The 26,664-nt window shown below is 38.0% G+C and overlaps 1 protein-coding gene across 1 annotated transcript; it reads right to left on the reverse strand.

The window, feature by feature from the left end:
* Nucleotides 1–779: 779 nt before the first annotated feature.
* Nucleotides 780–5,516, reverse strand: LOC110110392 (probable beta-D-xylosidase 7). The gene is made up of 6 exons (XM_020841844.2): nt 4,782–5,516; nt 4,215–4,511; nt 3,965–4,134; nt 2,771–2,868; nt 1,900–2,664; nt 780–898 (listed from the first exon to the last, which is right to left on the reverse strand). The coding sequence occupies exons 1-6, from the start codon at nt 5,184–5,186 to the stop codon at nt 780–782; spliced, it is 1,854 nt and encodes a 617-aa protein (XP_020697503.1). The 5' UTR covers nt 5,187–5,516.
* Nucleotides 5,517–26,664: the final 21,148 nt, after the last annotated feature.

A 26,664-nucleotide genomic window follows, 5' to 3' on the forward strand; every position in this document is an offset into this window, starting at 1 on the left:
TTTTTTTGCAAACAGGTCGATTTTTTGGACCCAAACTCGACCCGCTTCGATTATATTTTACTAAATTTTTTTTATTTAATTTGATTTATTTAAACCTATATCAAATTAAAGTAAAATTTATTTCAATTAATTTAAAATAAATCAAGCTTAATTCAATTTGGGCAACATAATTTATTTATTTTTTGGAAATACCATTTATTTATTTCATAACAATCTTTTAAAATCCTCCTAAATTAATTAAAAATGGGTCAAAACAGATTGATTTCAAATTTCCAGGTCAACCCGAATCCGACCCGGTCTTATAAACAGGTCAGAATCCCTAAACCGAAGGGTTGGATTTTTGGGTCGTGCCCCAAATTTAGGTCGGATTTTTGGGTTGTGTTAAATATTGACCCCCTACTTAAGTACATGCCATGTATTTTTAATGCATTTTTGTATGAGGTGAAAACCATAAATAGGCATATTTAAAACGACAATTCAGGTCGGATTTTTGGGTTGTGTATATTGACCCCCTACTTAAGTACATGCCATGTATTTTTAATGCATTTTTGTATGAGGTGAAAACCATAAATAGGCATATTTAAAACGATAATTCAGGTCGGATTTTTGGGTTGTGTATATTGACCCCCTACTTAAGTACATGCCATGTATTTTTAATGCATTTTTGTATGAGGTGAAAACCATAAATAGGCATATTTAAAACGATAATTAGATTTTTATTTCTTAAAAAAATTCATTGATACCAAATTAATTTCTAGAATAGTTTGTAATAAGCACAATCAGTAGAAGCGGTAGGTTCTTCCTGGGTACCCTGAAGCTGGGTCTGCTCTCATCCTCATGTCAGTCATGGGAACTCTGATGAAATCTTGTGGATACCAAGTGAGCGGTAGCCTTCCTCCTGTAGTTTAAGTCATGAAAGTATGCTCAAGCTGTTTGTTTGGATATTTTGCTTTAGTTCAGAGCGGATAATAGAATAAGTGCTTTCTTTTCAGCTTTATTTGGAGAGTTCAAAGCAAAGTGAACTAATGTTCATTGAGAAATGCTTGAAGAACTAAAGAAGATGACTGACAAAACTCAGTATGATGGGATGAGTCAAAAACCTCTTTAACTTCACTACATCATATGAAACGCTTTTGAAATTTGTTTGCCAGGATTACTCACTCCATTTGCAGGGAAATGCTTTCTTGAAAGAAAAAAATCAATCATTTTCTTCTATAGTACTTAAGACTTTCCCTCCTAAGCTTGCAGTGCTGACATGTCCAAAGAGACCCATGTAGGACTTTTAAGAGTTTGCTAGTGTTAATGTCTTTGATTGAGTGGAAGAAGGATTTGATTTGTTTCCCTAATTGACAGGCATCACATAGGTGATCCTTAGTGAACTTTAGTTTGGGAATTCCTCTCACTAAGCCTTTTTGGATGATTTTCCTAAGGTTTTTCATGCTTGCATGATACAATCTCCTATGACATAACCAGGATTCATCAGTAATAATTTTTAGGCAAAAAAAAACATCAAGTTTATCATATTTTAATCAAACAGCTCAGAATGTCTTACTGCATTTATCATCAAAAAGAAAAAAGTTTGATTGAACAAAATCTTTGAGGGATATTTTAATCTTATTTCTTAACATAAAAAAATTCAAATGTAGTAATATCAAGAGAAATTACACAAAAGTTCAGTTTATGAACATTTGAAATGTCCTCTGCAAAACGTTCCGCTATATTTAAGGTAAGTTTAGTTTTGCAGGATGTTACATAGTTTTTTAACTACATTTCGTATTGCATGAAGCAGTAATCAAGCATATTACATTACCTAGACCAGAAAAGAAGTTCTCGTTCATGTTTTAATAAAGTATTGCATTGCAAATCCAAAACCAGTAAACGTAAAGAAAAATACTTCACCTGGATTATGTTCGCCGAAGATGACCTCAGCAATTGCCAATCCACCAGCTTCTCCAGGATATCCACCCCACAGAACACTCCCAATTTTCTCATCGTCTTTTACAAACGAAACATCGACAGGACCGCCGCAAAGCAAAACCAAGATCACTGGCCTCTTTGCAACTCTTGCCACACTTGTAATAAGACTTTGCTGCATCCCAGGAAGCGCCAAATCCTCCCTATCAAAATCCTCTCTTTCCACAGTCTGATCCAATCCCATGAACAATATCACATAGTCCACCGAGCTAGCCAGCTTTACTGCTTCATCAATATGGCTAGTGTTACATATAACAGTATCACAGCCAGCTACAAATCTTGTGTTCTTCACATAGTTCTGCAGCACTTGAAGAGGAGTGTTCGATTTGCAGGGCGGTCCGTAATAGTTTCCTAGCAGCATTGAAGCACGGTTTGCATTTGGACCTATCACACCAAGTGAAGAAACCTTTGATTTGGAGAGAGGAAGGAATTGTTCTAAGTTTTTCAGAAGAACAATGCCATCTCGGGCTGCTTCAAGAGCCAGGTACTGATGAGCACTTGAGCAGACCTGTTCTGAAGCTATGTCGCCATAGAGTCCGTGCTTGGGGCTTCCATTGAAGAGCCCAAGTCTCATTCTTACGGCAAAAAGGTTGCGAAGCGCTCTGTTGATGTCATTTTCTGATAATTTACCTTGTTTAATAGCGGAGTAGGCGTATTTCTGCACATATTCTCCACAATTCACATCCATTCCTGAAAGTTTACATGTGAAATATGATGAAAAAGAAATAATCTTGTAACTTAACTTCAAGATTTTGCTAACTAGATCTTATGTTATCTTAATGGTTGCATTGTATACCAGCTTTGAGCGTGATAGCTACTGCATCTTCTGGAGTCCTGGTATATTTCTGATTCGTGTAAATGACTGAGACCGCATCGCAATCCGAAGTGATGTAACTGTGATAAACCAAAAGACAAAGTAGTGCTTGGTATATGATTGTTACATCTTTAACTGACGAAAGGAAAATTGGTGGAAAAAGATGTTCCATTAAAATGCAACTGAACCTCTGACTTCTATTGAAGTGAATATTGTAATCACTGTAATGCACAACTACAAGGAGTGGTTTAGAAAGAGGCCACGCATAAATCAATGGTTGCAGTTAAATATGTTATTGAGTCATTATTAAACTTGCCTTGTAGATGCATCATAACCCATCATTTCCTCAGCTTCCAAATAGTAACAAGTTTTTCTTAGTGCTGTCTGAGACTGGCCCATCATGTGAAATGGGTAAAAGGAAATGGAGAAATTGAAATCAAAGATGTTCTGTTAAAAGTCAAATTCTCATTTAAATCTAATAAAGAGAGATCTTTTCTAATATTTTCTAACCAAGTCTTATTAGGTCTACCTCTACCTTTCTTAACATAAGTCAAATCAAATACATCTACTTTCCTAACCGAGTCATCAGAAAACCGCTGTTTTATGTGACCAAAACATCTAAGGAGACTCTCTCTAATCTTATCTTCCATTGATGCTACTCCAACCTTTTCATGTATATGCTCATTTCATATCTTATCTCTAAGGGTAAAGCCACTCATCCACCAGAGCATCCTCATCTCTGCAACACTTAACTCAGTATTATGCTTCTCTTTTAACGGCCAACATTCGTCACCATAAAGCATTGCAGGTCTCACCACCATCTTATAGAATTTTCCCTTAAGATTGAGGGGGTCTTTTCTATCACACAACAAGCCCGATGTATTCCTCCACTTCAACCATCCAACTGGAATTCTAATTTAATTTTCCTATTGAGGATAGTGTATCTTCGACACTTTGCCCCATGATGGCCTAAATGGGTGTGACATTCCTCTCCACTGAATAGTTGTTAAAAAAAAGGGAAAAAATAGTAGTTAAACTTACAACTACTAGTCTAATATGTATGGTCCTATTTGAAGAAATTCTTTTTTATAAGCATACATCTAAACTATAAATGACATGATGTTAAAAAGGTAGACACAAAGGAGGCAACTAGCACTATTGCCTTTAGTATCTTACCCATAAAAACCCCACAATCCTCTTGCCGTTTTTGTTAAGAGATTGGAATCGGCACAGGTTGGAACGCCATTAACTTGATTATATGAGCACATGATTCCAGTGGCACGACCTTGCTCGACACAGCTCTTGAAAGGAGGCTGATAGGTATCTTCCAGATCCTGAACAGAAACCTGCAGCCAAAAAGAACATGTTCCAGCTCTTTTCCCGGATCGAAAAGACAAAACTCAAGAAACATCAATATGGGAATTACCTTTGCATTGAATGAGTATCGAAGAACTCCATTCCAACGATCGATGTCATAAGCAGTGAAGTGCTTGCAGCAAGCTGAAGCCTTGAGCCCTGCTCCACCATCTCCTTGGTAGGAATCACCCTGCACTCCTCTGACATAGGAGATTGCATATCTGCTCGCCATTAATGGATCCTCTCCTGGAGTTTCTTGGCCTCTGCCCCATCTCGGATCTCTGAAAATATTTATGTTCGGTGCCCAAAATGTGAGCCCTTCAGCCTGCCCAGCATTGTACAGTGCTCGAGCCTCGGTTCCAATAGCCTATAAAGAACATTCCAAATTCATAGAAACATGCAAAACATCAATTTCATAACAGATGTATCCACCTAAGTCAGAAGGATTATACTAATATAGCTCAAGAATGATATAAGAAGATGTTAAAAGCTCTAGTGATTGAAACCTTCCTCTGAAGTATTAAGCCATAATATCTCTTTAAATGTAGTAGAAGCAGCAGCAGAAGCAGAAATGCTTCCATTACAAAGACAATATCAAGCATCACAGAGTATAATACAGAATTACCAAGTAGTTTACCTCACCAATTCGGTACCAAAGCAAGGGGTTGAATGAAGCTGCAGTGAGAATGACTTGAGGGAAGCTCGTCCCAGCCGAAATGGAGCCATTGTAGTGGATGCCTCTCCCTGCATCAGAGACGCCGTGAAGCGCTTCCGACCACCACTTGTAGCCCGGTAAACCAAGGCGGGGAATGGGAGGAGCTCTATCGCCAAGCTGAGAGATCTTTTCCACAAGAGAAAGGCGGGAGATGAGATCATCGACCCTTTGCTCTATTGGCAATGTCGCCTTACAAAATAAGTAGTCTTTGGTAGAAGGATTCGACGTGTCACAGGAGAATGGAGGTATTGAAGAGAGGATGGAACTCGGGAGGAGGAACAGAAGAATGGAAGGGATAAGGAGAAGGGCTTCACTTTGTGTTCTCATAGCTTCTTCAAAGACTTAGCCTTTGGTTTGGTTTCGAGGGGTAAGGCATGAAGAGGAAGACAATGGAGAGGAGGGAGGGAGTGTACACAAGGAAAGAACAATGGTTTTCCGTTTTAGTGAAGCTGGTGGGGTAGTTAAAAGAAGAAAGCTGGGGAACAACTTTGACTTCAAGAGGGGTTCCTGTGACGGATATGCCCTTACAAGAGAAAATATTTTAGGGTGCAAACCAGAATCAAGTTTCAAAGTGTCGTTTGACTCTGCTCCGGCTAATTTCTCCTGCTCCGGATCCCGCGGCTAATTTCCCGCAGACTTCTAAACGCCGGATTATGCTCCACTTCATTTATTATTTTGTGCGGAGTTTGGAGGATGTCCGGGGATCAATAAAAATGTGTATGTCATCCTATTGCTCAGTATCTTTCGGTATTGCTGGATACCCAGCGCTTAATCGGATGGGAGAACCGTCTGGTGTCCGCATGGAATAATAGCTCATAAGGATACATTATTATGTGCCGACATCAGACGGGAGTACTGTCCGATTTATACTTAGGTAACAAGCGGTATGGAGCCACGGTATCGTTTGGTACTAAGCTCGATAAATCAGAGGTGACGTATTTTTATTGGGGAGAATAAAATTTCTCCACTCGGGGAGTCCGAGGGAGAATAAAATCACTAAACCGTAATTTGATGTAGGTTCAAGAAAAATGGGTTGGCCTTAACCAAAACTAATTTGTGGAATAATTTGTTATCCTTAAAGGAAAATTGTATGCAAAGAAGGTGAGGGGGTCGAAGTTAGTTGGCAAAGCAGGGGAAAATTATTGTGTCCGGTGTCGCCACGTCACCAAAATACATCGGGATCCAGTGTATTTGGGTGATGTAGCGTCACCGGATTAGATGTCCTGACATCCGATGACCGGAAGTAATAATTCGCCCAAAGCTGGACAGGAGGGCCCATTGAGTATACGACCACATTTTTTGTTTCTTCTTGGTCTGCTGTGACAGTAAAGGGAAAACGAGAGGATGGAGCTAAACTGAGCTGAGCTGTCTGAAGTGGGAAGTTGTGCACTTCACGTGACGCTGAAATCCCTTATCCAGCATGGTATCTCTTATCAACAAGGTGTAAGAAAACAAAATTGGCAGTTTTTTTTTTTTTTTTTTTGACATTTTAGTCTAATTAAAATAGATTGATACCTATATTATCTACACAACATTCGGAACTCAAAATTTTTTAGTTGATAGTCTAAACTTTCAACCAACAGACTAAAGTTTTATTTGGGACAGCTTTTTTACTACTGCTTAAATCAAATTTTTGATAAAAAATTAAAAAATTTGTACCAAAAAACTGCATTAAGAAGCAGTAAGAAAGTCGTCCTAAATAAAACTTAGCTTCGTTTGGGATGTATTTCTTACTATTTCTTAAAGGATATTTCAAATAAAAAATGTTAATTTTTGTATAAAAAATTACTTTAAGAAGCAGTAAGTTTTTTTTTTTTGGTGATAGTTCATGAGCTTGGGAGGATTCAATGCATAAACGTGTTTAGTGTTCTTCAACATTGTCGTTATAGTTCTGTATCACATTTAAGTTTATCCCCTCAACTATTCATATATCAGTAATTGAAGAAGTCTTTTTTAAATTTAAACTATTTTGTGAGAAGTCTCATCAGTGTTATTCCCAAATATAATATTTGGTTTTTAAAATATTATATTTTTTTAAAAATAATATAGATAATCATAGAAACACTTCAATTTGGCTGGATCTCTCGCCTTCCATCATTCTTAGTAATGTCTTGTTGTGTCCTGGAATATTCGCAGTAATAGAGAGTGATATAGTTTGGCGTCTTAGTTTTTTATGAAGATCCATGACACAAACATATAAAATAATATGATTATAGCTTTTATAAGGGACACCAGAATTTTTACGTGAAAACCCTAAAAAATGAGAAAAACCACGGGGCCTAGCTTAGTTTGAATGAATCCACTAGTGCTTGGAATTGATTACAAATGAGGCCCTTTCTTAGGAGTAAGGGTCTTGGCTCGAGGTAGCAAATATACATTATATATAGTGCATTATATGGCATAAGTTGGAAGAATCGGTGTTGATATGTTCGTTTGGGCGGCAAGACCATGGTCAGTGGGTGATGTAGGTAGGAAGGACCGTAGTCGAATGACGGTGGTCGGAATGAGCGTAGTTGGCGGAGGGATTGTAGTTGGCAGACAGTGGTGGTTGGAAGGACCGTAGTGGATGATTTCGTTGGAAGGATTGTAGTCGACCGGTGATGGGGTTCGGGAATACCGTAGTTGGGCGACGGTGGTTAGAATGACCGTAAATTGCAGGCGATGGTGGTCGAAAGTTCCATAGTTAGCGGGCAACGAAGTTTAGAAGAATCATTGTATTACAATGAAAGTCGGAAGGACCGTTGTCTGACAATGAAAGTCAGAAAAATCATAATCGGTGGGCGACGGAGGTCGGAAAGACCATAGTTGTTGGGCGACGGAAGTCAGGAGGATCGTAGTCAGATGACATTGGTCAAAAGGACTGTAGTCGGGTTATAGAGGTTAGGAGGACCATTGTTGGGAGATGGTGGTCAGAAGGATTGTAGTCGTCGAGCGACGGAGGTCCGGTTGTGGTCAGCGGATTGGCGAAAGTCCAGCGGTGGTCGGTGGAATGATGAAAGTCCAGCGGTGCTCGGCGGACTGGTGGAACTTCATAAGTGGTCGGGAAGAACTTTGGAGATGGTCATCGGATGGGCAGAAGTCCAGCTATGGTCGACGGACTGGAGAAAGTTCATCGATAGTTAGGAAGAACTCTGACGGTGGTTGGCGGACGGGCGAAAGTTTGGCTATGGTCGGGAAGAACTCTAATGGTGATCGGCGTAAGGGCAGAAGTCCGGTGATGCTCGAGAAGAACTCCAGTGGTGGTCGGAAGACGGGAGGAAGTCCGACAGTGGTCGGCAGATGAGCGAAAGTCTGGCAAAGGTCGACAAATGGGTGAAAGTTCGATGGTGGTCGGCAAACTGGCAGAAGTCTGTCAGTGGTTGGGAATAACTCCGGTGGTGATCGAGAGGAACTCCGACGGTGGTTGGCAAGAAGTCCGTCGGAGATTGGGAGGAACTCCAGTGGTGATCGGCAAGAACTCCGTCTGCGGTCAGGAGGAACTCCGGTGGTGGTCGGCAAGAACTCCGACGGTAGTCGGTGGCAAGAGAGCTCTCAAACTCTTCCCTTCCTTTCCTTCTTCTACCTCCTATCTCATGAAAAGAGTGGGGGCAATTTATATTTTTTTTAGAGTGGCATGTCTTGAAAATATGGAGAAGATCAATGGCATGTTCAGAGTGGTTCGAATGGACGGTCAATATTGATCCCTTTGATAATGAACCGTTTATTGATCATTTAAATGTCTTAATGATATCAAAATTAAATGTTCTTGGGCTCGTTGGATTCTTCTTGTCAAGTCGCTCGATTCGACTATAAGCATGTCACATTTGGAGACCTTTTGGTAATTGAAATTATGGTTTGAACCTTCCGAATGCGCTTTGGGTCTTTGATTTGGAGTCAATTGAGCTTGGATTTGACTAATTTTGGTTTCGTTGGGTTTGTCTTTCCGAGACGTTCAGTTCCACTATAATTTTGCTGAAATCAGAGTTCGGATGATTCCAATTTTAATTTGGGAAGTTTTTAATTTCTATTTTCATCAAGATTCGTGCAAGATCAAGGCAATTTTTGGTGATATATCATGCCTTATTCGGTGTATCACATATTCATGCATAAATTTTTTATACGAAAGGTGGTTGTAAGCTTTGGCTCCTCTTATTCATGGTGACCTCATTTTTCTCTCTCTAAAGAAAGCTCAAATCCTTAAAGGTTGCATTTAAACACAAAATTGGGTTCTGCTAATCTTCTCACAAGTAACATTAATGTAATACAGTAATGAACGGCCTAGGCCAAATGGGTTCAGGTGTCCGTTTAAATGCTATAAACCCCTTCTTCTTGCACATAACTAACTCGCCAGGCCCACTCTCGTGCATGTTGTCAATCGACCCCTTAGCACGACTCGCCCAACACCGCCTGACTCTACTCAGTGTTATCATTTCGCTTAACTTTTCTTGCCCACATTCGCGGCAGTAGAGAGATATATAGAGCTGAATTTAACATTATAGATTTGTATAAAGACCTAACACACATACAGATAACTATGACTATGATCCAGCTCGACTCTAATCTGTGCTATCACTCGTTGACTATGATCATCAAGCTAGCGTCGCCCAACTACAGCCCTCAGACCACCGTCTTCTGACTACGATTCTCAAACCACCATTGCTTGACTACAATCCTTAGACCACTATCACCCAATCATGGTCCTTCGAACTACTGTCACTGGAATATGGCCCTCTAATAACTGTTGCTAGACTACAATCTTTCAGTCACCGTCGTCCAACTATGATCTATTGATGATCAATCTTTTGATCATTATTACATGGTTATTTCAATGCCTACTAACTTTATCACCTACAATCGCTAATAACACTAACACACACCTCATTGATAATATTGATCCATGCTGCCAACATCAACTTTTACTTCGAACTTTTGCATTTGGATCTGCGTTGAGTTTTTGCCATAGGGCTCTTAAACAATATAATATGTACTTTATGCCTCCGCTTGAGAAAGAGCATTATTTGTAATCAATGATAAAACACCGGTGGAATCATTTTCAATGGGTCAGACCTCATAATTTTTTTCTTTACTGAGTTTGAAGCGTAAAAAATTTTTTGTCTCTTATAATTATTACACTCATATCTTATTTATTTGCGTAATGAATTTTTATACAAAATTAAAATATTAAATAAATTATTAAAAATACATATCATAATATTTATGTATATGTATTCATATAAATATATTACCTCTTTATGTATATCTGAGCATGAAAATGTTTAATTTTTGTATCGTACAACGCTAAGACGTTAAACTATATATTTCTCTACCGCCGCGAATATTCCAGGACGCAACAATTAATATTATGATATTATCAATATTAATCAATGCTAAGCATAATATTGCAAATTATTTTAAGAAAAAAATTTAATTTATGTCATATAAAAATCCTTAGAATGAGAAGAGTTGGTGCCTCAATTTAGATTCAGTGATATGCTTACTAAGTTAAATATAGTTTAGAAAGTTTTTATGTAAGAATATTCTGATTAAAAGCAATTAGATTGAGCCTCACAATAATTGAATTTTCTTTAAGAGTTAAACTCTGTGTATAGCGAAAGGAAGAGAGTAATATTTAAATAAACAGTCATAAAAAATATAAATATTATTACGAGTGGAAGTATAAATGATAATAAAGATAAGGAATTTATCATTTTAATATTGTATAAAAATTTCACAATAACAAATATGTTTAAAAGAGAGATTAGAATTTTTATGTAAACTATTAAAAAGGCTAGCGGTTGCAGGGAAATGCGCTGCGGAAGGGCCCGAAATACCTGAAAGAGGTGTACTCCCCACCAAAACGGAGAAGCTGTGGCTCTTCTTCCTCGTCAGGTGTGAGAAGTCGACGGTATGACGGACTGGCACTCCAATCCACAGAAGCATACCGTGGCTCCTCATGCCTGACGAGGAAGAAGAGCCACAGCTTCCCTGTTTTGGTGGGGAGTACACATCTTTTGAGTATTTCGGGCCCTTCCACGGTGCATTTCCCTGCTCCCGCGAGTCCAGACCTGGTCACATATTGTTCCCAGCATTCCTCCGGTGGCGAGTCCCATCTACTGGCTAGGAGAGACTTCAGAGTCGGAGGTTTCAGGATTCTTCGGAGTACCCGCGTATACTCCGATGGCTCCAGAACTTCCTTCTCCTCAGGTGGGGAAATCTCATGGGATCTGATTTAAAGTGTGAGTGATAAATGTTAAGAGCCTTTGTGCAATTCATTAAATGTTAATTGTGGGATTTGGCTTCCAAGATGCAAGAAGGATAAGCTTTGATACGCCAAAGTTATTATGAAGAGATAATTGATGGCTTGTTCAGTCATTCAATCTCTTTATAGGAGCGGAGATAAATGACTATAAGGAGGACATTACCCTTGATAAAGATGGTGAATATCTTATTTTCTTATGGCATGCATTGGTGGTAATTTCAATAGAAAATGTTGATCTTGGTGGCGAAGGTAAACCTCTACATAATTGGTGATCTTGTGTGTGCAGTTTTTGGTAACGATATTTGTTAGTGTTTGTTTTTTTAGTATGCTTCATCTTCAATCGTGATGATAGGGGTCATCTTTGTTGGTGATTGTGACTGTTAATATTTGCTCTAATGACAAGTTTATCTTTATTGGTGACGTTAAGCATTGAGTGCTACTAATTTGAGCTCTAAATCCTCAAATTTGAAATTCTTTTGGGATCTTCGTTCATCCTTCTCAAATATTTGGAAGTTTCATCTATTTATAAATGTTGCGGGCTAGAATATACGCGGCGGTAAAGTTAGAAAATTTTTGTCTGAGTGTTACACGAATATCTAGCACACACAAATATAAGATAAAAGAATACTATGATTTTTACGTGGAAAACCCTGAAAAAGGGAAAAACAACGGGACCACCCTCAGTTGAAAAGTTGCACTAGTGTCGTTTGAGATACAAGAGGCTAATTCGTCCCACAAGTTAGGACGATCATATTACAATGAGTTTTTTATGAATTGAAATTCAATTACAAAATTGTGCAGAGTTCCGACGTCACCTGAATATACGGCAGAATTCCGTCGTTATTCAGGTGGCGGAAGGAATTCCGGCGGTGGTCGAGGAGGAGCTGATTCTCCTTCTCCTTCTCTTCTTCTTCCCTTGTTCTTCTTGCTTTCGGTCCCCTCTCATGAGAAATGAGGTGTCTATTTATAGATTTTCTGGAGTTGCATAGCTCGTAAATAGGTGTGAGATCAAGGGCAAATAGGGAGTGGTCGAATGGACGGTCAATATTGAATCCCTTCATTGTGCACCGTTTGCTAAACATTTGAAGGTCTTAACGATGTCGGAAGTCGGTGATCTTGGGCTCGTTGAATTCATCTCGTCGAGCCCTTCGATTCTACTATAAGCTCGTTAAAATCAGAGACCGTTTGGTAACTCAAATTGCTGTATGAGCATTCCAACAACACTTCTGGTGCTTGATTTGGGCTCATTTGGGCTCGGATCGAGTTGAATTTGGTGTCGTTGGGTTTGTATTTCCGGGATGCTCAATTTGACTATAAGCTCGCTGAAATCGGAGTTCAGGAGCTCTCAGATTTAATTTTTGAAATTTCCAGTTCAGTTTCGTCTCGAGATTTGTGCTTGATCAAGATAATTTTTTGAGAATATATCAATAAAATTTCAAAACAAGACATTCTAATCATTTCAATTAGAAATCAAAATATTTGATAAAATAGTTTGAGTTGATACCTAATGATTGCAGAATATTATTTTAATATTTAAGTCTCTTAATAATGTTTGAAATAAATAATCTTGGGCTGCACAATTCAATTTCAAGTAGGTTGAAAATAAAATTATGATGATCCCAAATCTGATTCTAAAAATTTTTAATTCAAATATTAATATCAATATCTATGCTTGATGAATTGATTTTCAAATATTGTAAGAGAGCACTAGCCACTAGCTATTAAGGTAACCTAGTAAAATGTATAATGTCTAAATCTAAAATTTTAAATTAATGATGGATATCAAATTATTTATTTATTATATATTACTAGTATAATTATTTAAAATTTATTAACATTTTATTTGTTTGTTGAGAGTTTTGGATTTTCATATTATCTATTACTTAATTATCTGATATTATCAGACATGCAAGAGGTATGATATATATTCATAACAATCTAATTAAATTCGAGAATATGATTGCTAATCTTATCGGATTCGAATACATTTTGTAGGGATAAATACCTTGCTTGTTAATCTTTCACCATTACTAAGTTAATAAAAAAGCTCTTTTAGCTTTCCAATGACCGAAACTCCTTTCAGCCCGTTTTAAGGTTAATACTGTTTTTCATGGGCCCGCATGCTAAAATATTTCCTCATGATGGGCCATCCAGCCCATTGTTTGGGAAAACCAATGTATTTTTTCTGTCCAAAGGGAAACCAGCTTAGGCTTCTTTTGCGATCATTTTCTTACTGATTCTTAAAGAGTTCTTAAAATAAAAAATTAAAAATTTTATACTTGAAATAAGCTTTAAGAAACAGTAATAAAGCTATTCCTAGGCTTTATTTGAGATAGCTTTCTTATTGTTTTTTAAAATAGTTTTATATTATAAAAAAATATTTAACAAAAAAATTATACTAAAAAGTTAATTTATAAAATATTTAGAAAAGTGTCTCAAATAGAGCCTTAATTTGACAGAGACTTTGTTATATAAATAAGCATTGCTTCTTTCTTCTTTCTGCTTTGTCAAGCTAGCTACTATATATTCATAATTCCAATAAGCTCTCCCACGCTCTCTGTCAAGTTTCCCGCCTGGGCGATTCCGGCGCTTCTTGGCCGACTGGGGCGTGCGCTCCTCGATGCTCTAGGGAAGTTTTTTCTTCCCTTGTTTTCTTTTTATGTGGTGTTTTTGTGTTTCGTTTTATTTTCGTTTCGGCACCTTTGGCCTTTCTTGCAAAATGGTGGGAAAATGGTTGTGCAATCCTGATTTTTTGGAAGGATCGTTTAAATCTCGGTCTTTTCTTGATGCTCTTGCCGGTAGCTCCTCTGATGGTCGTTTTCTTGACCTCAAACCTTCTTCGTTTCATGGTTTACAGTCGCTGTGAATTTCAGAGGATGAAATCAATGTCCTAGCGCTTCCTTTTCAATTTTCCTTAATTAGTTTTTTCCCTCCTTAGAGGCCTTCACTGGAATCTATTAGTAGGTTTTCTTCTCCCTTAAGCTTACGGGTGAGGTTTTTGTGACTTTGCTTGATTAGATGCATGTCTTGATCAAGTTGAGCAATGACCTTGATTATTGTATGATTTTCTGTCATCGTTCCTACTTAGTTCAAAATTGCTATATGAAGTTAACCAAATGATCTCCTCTGGTTGATGTTCGTGTTGAGTCGCAAGTTATCACTATCTAGGTCTCCTTCCCCAATCTCCAACCTCATTTGTTCTCCTCCAGTATCTTTTTAGTTTGGGTTCAATTTTTGGTCGGCCTCTGAAGGTTGATTCGACTACTTCCATGGTTCTAGACCGTCTGTAGGTCGTGTGCTTGTTGAGCTTGACATCACAGAATCATATCCCGATAAAGTCTGGTTGGGTCCTGAGAATCTATGTTATACTCAACATGTGTCGATGGAAGCTTTCATTTCCTTCTGTGCTTTGTGTAAATGTTTAGGACATTTGAGTGGTGATTGTCAGCCTCTACAGGTTGCCTTGCCAAATGTTGTTCATGTAGTCCCTAAACCGTTGAAAGTGAATGTTAGATATGAGGGTGATAGGGTGGAAAATTCGATTTCTTCTGATGCCATTGACAGAGCTCTAATTTTGTGTCCCGCTGGTGGTAATAACGGGAATGTTGTGGGAAATAACAATATTGTTACTAATTATGTTGATGAAGTAATTAATATTGTTTCCGATTTGTCTAAGGATTCAAAATTGAATTTTGATGTTAGTGAGGCTATTCGGCTTGATGATGAGTTAGGTTGTGTGGTGGCGCCTGAATTGGATTATGTCTCTATGGCTAATGCTGATGCTCTGGATGTTCTTGATAACCCGTTGCCTGTTTTGGATGGGGTTATGGCTCTAATGGGCTGCTCTAACTTGAATGTTTCCACTTCGGTTGGGGAAGATATGGAGACAACTACGCTTGTTTGTGAGTCTTTGAACACTATTAATTATTGCATGAAATTGATAGTCCTACTAGTGAGAAGGATGAGGAGATGTTGGGTGATGATTCTATTTCCTTAAGTTCTAAGGAGGCTAGGGTTTCGATGGGGCTTCTTGTGTCACCTGAGCTCCACAATTCTCCCCTTGCTATCCTGGAGCCTTTAGTTGATGTTCCCATAACTGTCATTTCCAATGCTGGTTTGATTGCTCACCTAGCGAAGAATAATACTCGGAGCCAATGCGATTGGTTAGAGGGGGACATTCTTTTGCCTAAATGGGAAGATATTCAAGAGTTAGAATTGGTTGCAGATTGTAGTTTCTCCAAAATTAATGTTAAGCGAGTAAAAACAAACCCAAAAAGAAAATACTTGTCTTTTTGGCGTTATTCTTTTTTGCTTTGCTGGTTTATCTTGATTTTGGCTCTTTGGCGGCATCGTTTTTGGATTAGGACTATGATGAAGCAAGTTTCCTGCAAGCTCCTTGGACAGTCATGGCTCGGTTGGCAACCTAGGTGGTTCTATGTCTTTTGGCTATTTTCTTTTTCCCACCTTGGATGGTCCAAAGCTTGGCAACCAGGGGGTCTAAGTCCTTTTGGATGGGGAATCTCTAATTTGATTTTGTTCAGATTGGTTGGCCCGATCGTTTATTATACTTTTGGGAAATTTACATACATACCACTATATTTATAACCATTTACATATCTAACACCTAAAAATTTAATATTACTATCATACCACCTAAAACTCATTTTATATATCAATTATACCACTTCGTTACGTCGTCCGTCACGGCGTATTCTTCCCGTGGAAATTTTCCGTTCGGAGTTAGCTCTGCTCTGCTCGCGAACACAGTCCATTGGAATTCCCTCTGGTCGTTGCTCGCATATTCTTCCTTCTACTCGCTGCTTGCATCCGGCTAATCACGATTCGCGAGCTCGGTTGCTTGCGATCGCTGGCGACATTCCTCTGCTCGGCTGGTTGCGATCGCTAGTGGCGATCCTCTGCTCGGCCGGTGTGATTCCGAACAGAAAATTTTCGCGATCGCTGGTAATTGTGAGAGCCCTGTGTCAGATTAAGGTATATTATATTTTCTCTGTGGTTTTCTTTGTATTTCTCTGTGGTTTTCTTTGTATTTCTTTATGTTCATTATATAAAGGCTTATAGAACCTTGCTTCGGAAGCGACCAAATCTACTCTAGGCGCCAAGGTGGAGAACAACAAGTTCTGTGTGCCGGTCCACTTCAGATGTGTTGATGAAAAGGTAATGAATCATATTATAGTTCTAAGCTTTTTTTTTTTTTTTACTTTTTGGTTTTTTTTTTTAAGAAGATGAGTTCTTTCTCTCTTCCTAGAGATGGAGAGCTTTAGCAGACAGAGTATATAGAAGCATCCAACGATAAGAGTACCCAAAGCACTTGGAAGATGTGTTCGAAGCAGATAGAGTATATTCATGTTGTTTTTAAATATGGAGGGAAATGGGTTCAAACTAGTGAGCAACATAGAAAGAGGTATGACTGTGGCAAACAAAGGAGTGTTAAATTTGAGAAAGGTCAACTTACTATTTTTGCGCTCAGATGCGAGGTTCTTCGAATATGTCCATGGCTTAAAGGGCATCCATATAATATGTATTATTATATATATGGTACATCACCAAAGGAATATAAAGACATAATCTGTGACATTCAGATGGCTGAGTTCATAGAAGCATCCAACGATAATTTGCGTGGTGAGATAGTCATTTCAGTACATGAAGTTGAAGGACAAGAATCAATTTCTGATATTAGGGAAGTTATGACTTCCGAGCAGATAGTTGAATGTTCTTTTAACGAAGGTATTTCAATTGCTCCAAATTTTTCTTATAAAAATATAGCTGTTTGCACCTTCTTTCCTGATGCCAAACATTTCAAGCATGCTCTACGATCGGTAGCCATCAAGGAGAATTTTGGAATCAGGATAAAGGCAAGTGACAAAACACGTGTGATTGCTAGATGTTCTTATGAAGGTTGCGAATGGAGAATTCGAGCTTCTTTGTGTGAAGACACTCAAACTTTTGAAATTAGGAGAGTTTATGGTGTTCACACTTGTCCTGGGATCAATCGCGCTGGTAATAAACTAGCTACAACTGCATGGGTTGCCAATGAAATTGAAGATATAGTTAAGAGAAATCCTGACATTCCTCCGAAAGACATCAACAACAATTTAGAGAAAGATTATGGTCTTTCTTTACCTTATATGAAGCTGTGGAGGTCTAGGGAGCATGCTCGTGACAATATATTTGGGTCTATAGATGAAAATTATAAATGGGTTCCAACATTACATGCAGAATTGCTTAATAGAAATCCAGGTTCGCATATCACATATTCTTATGATAAGCTTGATCATTCATTTAGAATATTTTATGTTTGCTTTAAGGTTTGTGAAGATGGATTCTTATATGGTTGTAGACCGCTAATTAGTTTGGATGCATGTCATTTAAAATCAAAGCACTTGGGTATGCTTTTATCAGCTACCTCACTTGATGGTAATAACGGTTTATTCCCATTAGCATTCGCCGTCGTAGAGACTGAATCCAAACATACTTGGCTATGGTTCCTTCAGAACTTAGCAGAGAGTGTTGGCCCACACATAGAGCCTCTTTCGTTTATCTCAGATATGGAGAAGGGTTTGTGTGATGCTATAAGAGAAATTTACCCTGTTGCTGAGCATAGAATATGCATTCGTCATCTGTGGAAGAATTTGAAAAAAAAAAAAATTTCATTGCAAAGACGAGCATAAAATTCAAGGTTTGGTTTGGGCAGCCGCAGGAGCATATACTAGCACAGAGTACAATGACAAGCTTTCAGAACTTAGTGTTTTGAGCCCAACTATCTATGTATATCTTACAACATTACCTTATAAGTGGTCAAGAAGCCAATTCATTTTAGGCATCTACAATGCTACTAATACAAGTAATAGTGCCGAATCATTCAATGCATGGATTGTAGATGCTCGAACAAAACCAGTTGTTGACTTAATTGACACACTTCGTGGTAAACTTATGGAGCAAAGGTCGGTGCGAAAGATGATGAGCATAACATGGCAACGCGAATTAGTTCCTCACTCGGAAGATTACATAAGAGAAATAACTACAAGAAAAGAGCATATGTTAGTTCGCCAGTCAACTAATTCGAAAGCTGAAGCAGAATCTGTGCATTCAAGACATATTGTTGATGTTGAGTCTAAAGAATGTACATGTCGAGTTTGGCAATTAACAGGGCTTCCATGCATTCACGCTGTTGCCTTTATTGGAATGAAGGAGCATCCACTATGGCATACATATGTTCATGATTTGTATTTCGTAAGGAAGGAGCATCCACTATGGCATACATGTTGATGGGTTTTGAGAATCAGATTTATAATTTTTGGCTGTCTGATTTTATAATTTTTGGCTGTCATATTTGCATACTTTTGTAATTTTTGGCTGTTATATTTGGCTGTTGTTTTTGGCTGTTTTTGTAACTTTTGGCTGTTCCAAGCAGATATTACTATTCTGAGCAAAAGTATACATATAACTTTTGATTTCTGATGTGTTCACGATAATCTGGAAGCATGAAGTTGAATGAAGCATGATTTCTGATGTGTTAACCTGGTTCTGATGTGTTCCAAGCATGAAGTTTACTAATAAACAACTTTTGCTCAGAATTGATTTCACGGGTTCACGGGATTCTGAGCAAAAGTATACATATAACTTTTGGTTCTGATGTGTTCCAAGCATGAACTTTACTAGTAAACAACTTTCTGAATTCTGCTGTGTTCACGGGTTCACGGGATTGTGAATGAAGCAATGGATTGTGAATTCTGATGTGTTCACGCGTATAAAATTCTAGTTTTCTGCAGTCAGTTCACGGTTTTGTGAATGAAGCTTGAAGTTCTTCCCAGTTTACATCAAATAAACCTTGAATCAAATTGACTTGCACGTAAAGCATGAACAAGGTGATCAAAATTTGAAGAACAAGGTGAAATTTCATTCACTAGTAAACAACTTACAAAATGCTGCAATAGGCTTCATCAAAACATTCATGATCAACTACACAACAACAATACAATAAACTTCTACATCATTTGCATTACTTCGACACGCAACAATAAACTAAATAAATACAGAAAGCAATGTCAACAAGAAAAACACCAATAAAGACTTTCACCAACAAGATGATCAAGTCTTTCTTCTTAGACATCCTAGCTTCAAAGCCTTCATCTTCATTAGGTACACGAGAAGTTGTCTCTTCTACGTCGTCTGTCCATTTAAAGTACCTGCAATCATCTTCCGTTCGATTATTCATACATCTATAAAATTGCCTTCCAGAATTGGGTCCACGGTAGCAAGTATATAAAACACACTTAAGATGACAGTAGCAGTAAACTTGACAATGTGGGCGCCTCGTAGCAGATGAATTTGATGAACTCATTTGAAGCAACTATGCCGTCAAACTTGTCATTATGTTCACTGCTACACAAAAACATAAACATAGATTTCAATTTGATGAACTCATTTGAAGTAAACTGAAGAATACTACTCTCAAGTAAACTGAAGAATACTACTCTATAGGAGCATTAAACTGAAATCATTTGAAATAACCTAAAGAACACTTACATTTCATTAAAATTGCATTCCTACAGATTAATGCTTTTACGGTAACATCGGGATAAAGAAATTAACAAAAAAAAATTAAAACTGAATATAAAACCACCAAAACATGCTCTAGCTGAAGAATACTCCTGCTCAGGTTGAAGAAATCGACGCCCGCTTTATTCAGTTGCCTGAGTATACTACAGCTTCTACAGATTTATCCTCACGAACGATGAATGAGCTGAAGAAACATTGGGGAAAATAGACGATATTGGGGAGTTTAGGAGCAAATCTTGCCCTACTTCTCCTTCCAGTGGTAAGAGACGAAGGAGCACGGGATTTCCTCAAGCGTTCGGTGGTGTTCGGTGGGAAGAGAAATCCGGCCAAGATCAAAGCGGTTGGATTTACGATCCAGATGGAAGCACGCCAAGAGGACGGCCATAGAGATGCAGATTATTTGACGTCTCTGTTGTGTGAACTGTGAAGCCGAAGTTCATTCAAAGACAAAATTGAAAGGCATAAATGCCAAAGCGAAACTTTCATTCATTTTTGAAATTAAAAAGCTTAGAAAACTTCATTACACGGCTATAGCTTTTTCTATGCTTCAGTGTCGAACTGCAATTGGGCGACTAAGGGACTAATTGAGTCTTCAACAAGTTGCAGACTTTGACTCGGCCTTAGTTGTTTTACATTTTTTTTTTAATTATTGTCATGCTTATAATTTTATTTGATTTTAATTATTCTTATTTTTATTAGAACAATCTGGTTTTTTTTAAGTAAAAATTAAAAGTACTTATAGCAATTTTAAAAATATACTTTTCTCATGGCAATCTTATCATTAGGTTCATAAATGATTAAAATTTTAGATAAATATAGTTTTTTATAAAAATAATTATAAAACTATTATGAAAAATAATTTTAAAAAATTATGATTATTATAAATACTTAAAAAGCAGAAGGTTAATATTTTTATGACCATTCGCTTCGAGATATATAACTTTCTATTAGAAAACTTTACAAAAATTAGAAAAAAAGCTAATTAAAAATAAGACATCAATTAATAACATATATTTATCTCACTACTGTGGTCTTTTACAGGAATCTTTTTTCTCCAACTACTTGAGATCATCTATATGAATCTTTTTTCTTCATTGTGTCAAATTAAGAGTCAAATTTTCGTTTGAATCTAAGAAAAAAAATTCATTTCCAATACTTTATAATTTTTGTGTCATGGAGTATTCACGACAGTAGAGAAATATATAATTTAACGTCTTAGTGTTGAACGAAGATCCAGCACACAGGCAGATAAATGAGATAGCGTAGCGTTCAAAAAAGACACTAGAGTTTTTACGTAAAAACCCCAGAAGGGGGAAAAACCACGAGGTCTGACCCATATTAAATGAACCCACTAGTATTTGAAGTCAATTACAAATGAGGCCCTGCCTTGGGAGAAGGCCTTGGCTTGATGTCACAAATGTACATCATATTAAGTGCATTACATAGTAGGAGTTATAATAATCAACATAGACATGTTTGTTTGGTCGGCAGGACCATAGTCGATATGATAGAGGTCGAAAAGATTGTAGTAGGCAGGAAACAGAGGTCAGAAAGATAGTTGTCTAGGGATGGAGGTCGGAAGGACCGTAATAAGTGACGGAGGTCAGAATAATCATAGTAGGAAGGAGACAGAGGTTCGAAAGACTGTAGTTGGCAGAAGATTAGGGTAAGAAAGACTGTTATCTAGTGATGGAGGTCGGAAGGACTGTAGTTGGCGGGGGACAGAGGTCAGAAAGACCATAGTTTATAGGAGACCGAGGTCAGAAAGACCGTTGCCTGGCGTTGGTGGTCGAAAGGATCATAGTCGGCTGGAGATAGGGGTATGAAAGATCGTAGTTGGTAGAAGATCGGGGTCAAAAAGACGTACCGTAGTAGTAGGGCAGTACTCCGGAAGAACTTCGGGCCTCAGATGATGGTCCAGAAGAACTCTAGGCATTAGGTGGTGGTCTGGCAGAATTGTGGGCGTCAAGTGGTGGTCCGGCGGAAGTATGGGTCTCAGGTGGTGGTCTAGTAGAACTCTAGGCATCATGTAATGATCTAAAAGAACTCTGGGTGTCAAGTAGTGGTCCGACAGAAGTCTGGGCCTTGGGTGGTGGTGGTCCAGTAAAATTGTAGGAGTTTGTTTGTGGTCTGGAAGAAGTCCGGGCCTCACATAGTAGTCCAGTAGAAGTCTGAGCCTCAAGTGGTGGTCCGGCACAAGCCCGAACCTCAAGTAGTGGTCTGATTGAACTTTGGGCATCAGGTGGTGGTCAGGTTGAACTCCGAGCGTCAGTTGGTGGTCCGACAGAAGTCGGGGCCTCGGGTGGTGGTTCGGTAGATGTTCAGGACTCTAGTGGTGGTCTGTTAGAAGTCCAGGCCTCCAGTAGTGGTCTTACAGAACTCTGGGTGTCATTTGATGGTCCGTCAGAAGTTCGGGCCTCAGGTGGTGGTTTGGCAAAAGTCTGGGCCTCAAGTGGTGGTCATGCAGAAGTCCGGACATTTAGTGGTGGTCCGGTAGAAGTCTGTGCCTCGGGTGGTGGTCCGACATAAGTTCGTGCCTTGGGTGGTGGTCCAGTAGAACATCGGGCATCATGTGGTGGTCCAACATAAGTCAAGGTCTCAGGTGATGGTCCAGCATAAGTCTGGACATCGGATGGTGGTCTGATAGAAGTCCAGACGTCAAGTGGTGATCCGGTAGAAGTCCAGGGTTTAGGTGGTGGTCCGGCAGAAGTACGGCCTTAGGTGGTGGTCCGGCAGAAGTCCGGACGTCAGATGGTGGTCTAGTGGAGCTTAGGGCGTCAAGCGGTGGTCCGGCGGAACTCAAGCGGTGGTTGAGGAGGCAAGGAGGCAAGAGCGATCTCTGGTCTCTCTCTTGAATCCTTTGGCTTAGGGGTCCCTTTTCAAAGGGAAATGAGGCTATATTTATAGATTTCTTGGAGTGGCATTGCCTGTAAATAGGTAGAAGATCAAGGACAAATGGGGATTGATTTGTATGGATGACTGATGTTGAATCCTTTGATCATGGACGATTCATAAGACATTTGAAAATCTTAATGATGTCGGAATTCCACAATCTTGGACTCGCTTGATTCGTCTCGTCGAGCCGCTCGATTCAACTATAAGCATGTCACGTTTTGAAACTGTTTGGTAATCCAAATTGTGGTTTGAACCTTCCAACAGTGCTTCAGACCCCTGACTTGGACACATTTGGCTCAGATTGAGTCGAATTCGGTGTTGTTGGCTTCATATTTCTAAGATCTTCAGTTCGACTATAAGTTTGCTGAAATTGGAGTTCAGATGGTCCCAAATTTAATTTTTGAAGTTTCCAACTTGATTTTGCCTTGAGATTCATGCATGTTCAAGATACTTTTTTTATGAGGTATCAATAATTAATTTTTTTAAGGTATATCTTGTGATGCCCCAAGATCTAACTTGGAAAGAATGTCAATCAATTACTCAAACAATTTACCAGAGTTATCTAAAACCTTCAAGTAACAGTCTATCAAACATCTATAAAAAACAGTAAGGGAACGAGGTCTCACATATCTTTCCCTTTTTTGGGTTGGTCAAATCTAATATATATGCTCTCCTAACGAATTATTGAAAGATCAACATTTTGTGTGACAAAATCAAGGCAACTCTCTCTAGCCATATTCATCACTCAAACTACTACAACCTTTTTGAGGTCATTTATTGATGGCAAATAATGGGGCTCCTTTGCGGGATCCTTATTTCCTATTAGTAGAAATATTTCGAGGTCATTTATTGATGCTTTGGCCGGTGCCACTCCGGTGGCCTTCCCGCCTCTTAGAACTTCGTCTTTTAACGGTATGTTTTCATAGTGGATTTATGAGGAGGAAATTGTGGCTCTCACTGCACCTTTTGCATTTTCTTTGGTTGGAAAATTTCTTAACAATTGTTCGTCTTTGGGATCCATTAGGAAGTTTTTTATTAATCTTAAGCTTGCTGCTTAATATTTTGTGACCATTTTAGATGCGAAGAATGTGCTGATTAAACTTGCAAACAGTTTGGAATACTGTAAGATTTTTACACGTCGTTCTTACTCCATCCATAATTATTTTCTGAAATTGGTTAAGTGGTCTCTTTACTTAGATTTATCAGTTGAATCTCCCATTATCCCTATTTGGTTCTCCTTCCTGAATTTGCGGCCTCACCTCTTTTACTTGACATTTTACTTGGATTGGGGGTCTTTATTTGGTCGGCCTTTGTGCATTGACAATGCATCATTTGTGGGTTTACGCCCTTCAGTTGCGCGGGTTTAAGTTGAACTTGACATAACAAAACATTATCCTGATGTTGTTTGGATCAGTCCGGATAGTTTGGGTTATGCTCAATCTGTTGTAATGAAATATCTACCTTCTTTTTGTGATCTCTGTAAAGCCTTGGGTCATGATGACAAGGAATGTGATATCTTAAATTCGGGTTCTTCTGATATTAATATTGTCAGTTCTGATGAGAATGTTTAGGGTGTTTTGGAAACCGTGGATAATGTTGTTATCCCTAATTTGACTCTTGTATCTTTGGATAATGTGTTGGTGGCTAATGGGGGTGATTTCATTGAATCTTCTTATGAGATTGTGATGATTCCTAGTGATCCTCATATTGGGAATAAGGTCAATATTGCTGAGGAGGAAACTGCTCCGTTGAATATTGTTTTGCATTTGCCTAATTCCTATGTTGGCAGTGAGAAAGTTAATGATAGTTTGGGTACTGATAATTGAGGGGTTAACCTTACTGCTTCTCCCATCTCCTCCCCTTATGTTGGTGATGGTGTTGATGGAGGTTCTGCTTTTGCTCATTCAAATGTTAACTCTATATCGTTTGAAATGGAACCTAGGGAGGATGATGGTTCTCCCATACCTTCGGAGCAGATCCGCTATTATTTAATGGGAATTCATTTATTGATGTTCTGATTTATATTATTTCAAATGATGTTTTAAAAGCTCAATTGTCGTTGAATATGAAGGATACTTGTTTGGATCAAAATGATTAGTTGGTTGGGTTTGATTATGTGCCCTGTTGGGGTCTTGGGAATGATTTGGGTCAGTATGTCGATAAGTTCCATGTGATGCATAGTTTGAATGTGGATATCATTCTTGATAAACATTATCTCGTAGAGGCAGCAAACAAGGTAGAAGGAAGACTAAATTGAAGTAATTTGTTATGTTTGTTGTTTTTCTATATTGTTGTTTGCCTTGCAGATTGCTTTGGATAGCTCGTGTGGCTCTATATCTGGGATTGTGGTTCTTATTGGTTTTATGTTGTTTTTTTCGGGTTTGCTTTGTTTTGTTGCTTTATTTTCTTATACTTATCATTGTAATAGGTAGAACGTCGGCTCGTAGGTTTTCTCCAAAGGATGTACTTTTAGAGAGCTGAAAGTTCTTTAAGGTTTGTAATTTTCTTTTATTTATCACGTCTGTGTTGGTTTTATCTAAAAAAAAACTATTCCAACCTTTTCATGTATATATACTTGTTTCACATTTTGTCTCTAAATATAAAGTCAATCATCAGCCTGAATATTCTCATCTCTGTAACACTTCACTAATTTTATATTTCTCTTTTAATGATCAATATTTTATGCCATAAAATACTATAGGTCTCATCATCTTATAAAAAATTATCTTTGATACGTCATTTCAAAATTATCTTGATCGGGCATGAATCTTGAGGCAAAAAGCTAGCCGGAAAGTTCAAAAATTAAATCCGGGAGCACCTGAACTCCAATTTCAGCGAGCTTATAGACTGAGCGTCTCGGAAACACGAGCCCAACGACACCAAGATCAACCCAATCCGAGCCCAAATGAGTCCGAATCAAGGGCTCAAAGCACAGTTGGAAGGTTCAAACCGAATTTGAGTTACCAAACGGTCTCCGATTTTGACGAGCTTATACTCGAATCGAACGGCTCGACGAGACAAATCCAACGAACACAAGATCGCTAAATTCTGACATCATTAAGGCCTTCAAATGCCTAACGAACGGTGCATGATCAAAGGATTCGATATCGGCCGTCCATTCAAAACACTCCCAATTCACCCCTGATCGATCTCACGCCTATTTACGGGCTATGCCACTCCAAGAAAACTATAAATAGAGCCCTCATTCTACACAAAGGGGACTCAAGTGAAGAGAGAGAAGAAGAAGAGGAGAAAGGAGAAAAGGAGATTCCTCACCTCCTCGACCATGATCATCATTAACAAATGAAGTCTTAGATTGAATTTGAGCTTGATTAATTAATTGAGTTTGATTTAGAGCTCCAGCATATCCTATCATTTTAAGATGTTGGATCATTTACTATAACATATGAACCTAATTATTTATTATGAAAGAAAGAAAATTATTATGATTTAAGTAATTTTTATATTAAAATAGTAAATAGAATGAGAAATCAAAAAATAAAAAATAAAGGATAATTTAATATAAGAAAATGATAAATAAATTTTCAATATTTGTAACAATTTGTGTTTAATATTTAAATGTATTTTTAAATATTTTTTTAAAAGAGCCGCCTCACAAGCTAAACAATCCATAAATTATTTATCGAGTCGAACCCAAGTAGTCCACTTGACTCACTTTCACTTTGAATATAAACCATAAAAATTTCAAAACTCGAAACACCAGCATGAATTCCACTGCTGGCGCCACCAATCTGCCATATGTAGTATTTTCATAAGTAGACTAACTAAATGTTTTATGGGGGATTTACATATATACATACCACTTTATTTCCTGCTATTTATATATCAAACACCTAAAATTTTAATATTACATACCTACAATCTATAGAACAAAATATAATTATATGGAATGAAATATTAAAGTTTATAGGGCGATATGCGTCATAAGAATGAAATATATGAGTGATATATTTGATATTAAAATTTGTATAAGTGATAGGAATGTAATATTAAAATTTTGAGTATTAGAAATATAAATAATATAAAATAAATGGTATGTATGTAAATACCCCATGTTTTTTATTTGTGAAT

This window comes from Dendrobium catenatum, unplaced genomic scaffold, assembly GCF_001605985.2.
Source record: "Dendrobium catenatum unplaced genomic scaffold, ASM160598v2 fragScaff_scaffold_853, whole genome shotgun sequence".
Lineage (NCBI taxonomy): Eukaryota > Viridiplantae > Streptophyta > Magnoliopsida > Asparagales > Orchidaceae > Dendrobium > Dendrobium catenatum.

Coding starts and splice junctions, on each gene's coding strand:
- LOC110110392 (XM_020841844.2), bottom strand. CDS start 5,186: ATGAGAACACAAAGTGAAGCCCTTCTCCTTATCCCTTCCATTCTTCTG. Junction 4,512..4,781: donor TTTGGTACCGAATTGGTGAG/GTAAACTACTTG, acceptor TGTTCTTTATAG/GCTATTGGAACCGAGGCTCG. Junction 4,135..4,214: donor GATACTCATTCAATGCAAAG/GTAATTCCCATA, acceptor TTTTGGCTGCAG/GTTTCTGTTCAGGATCTGGA.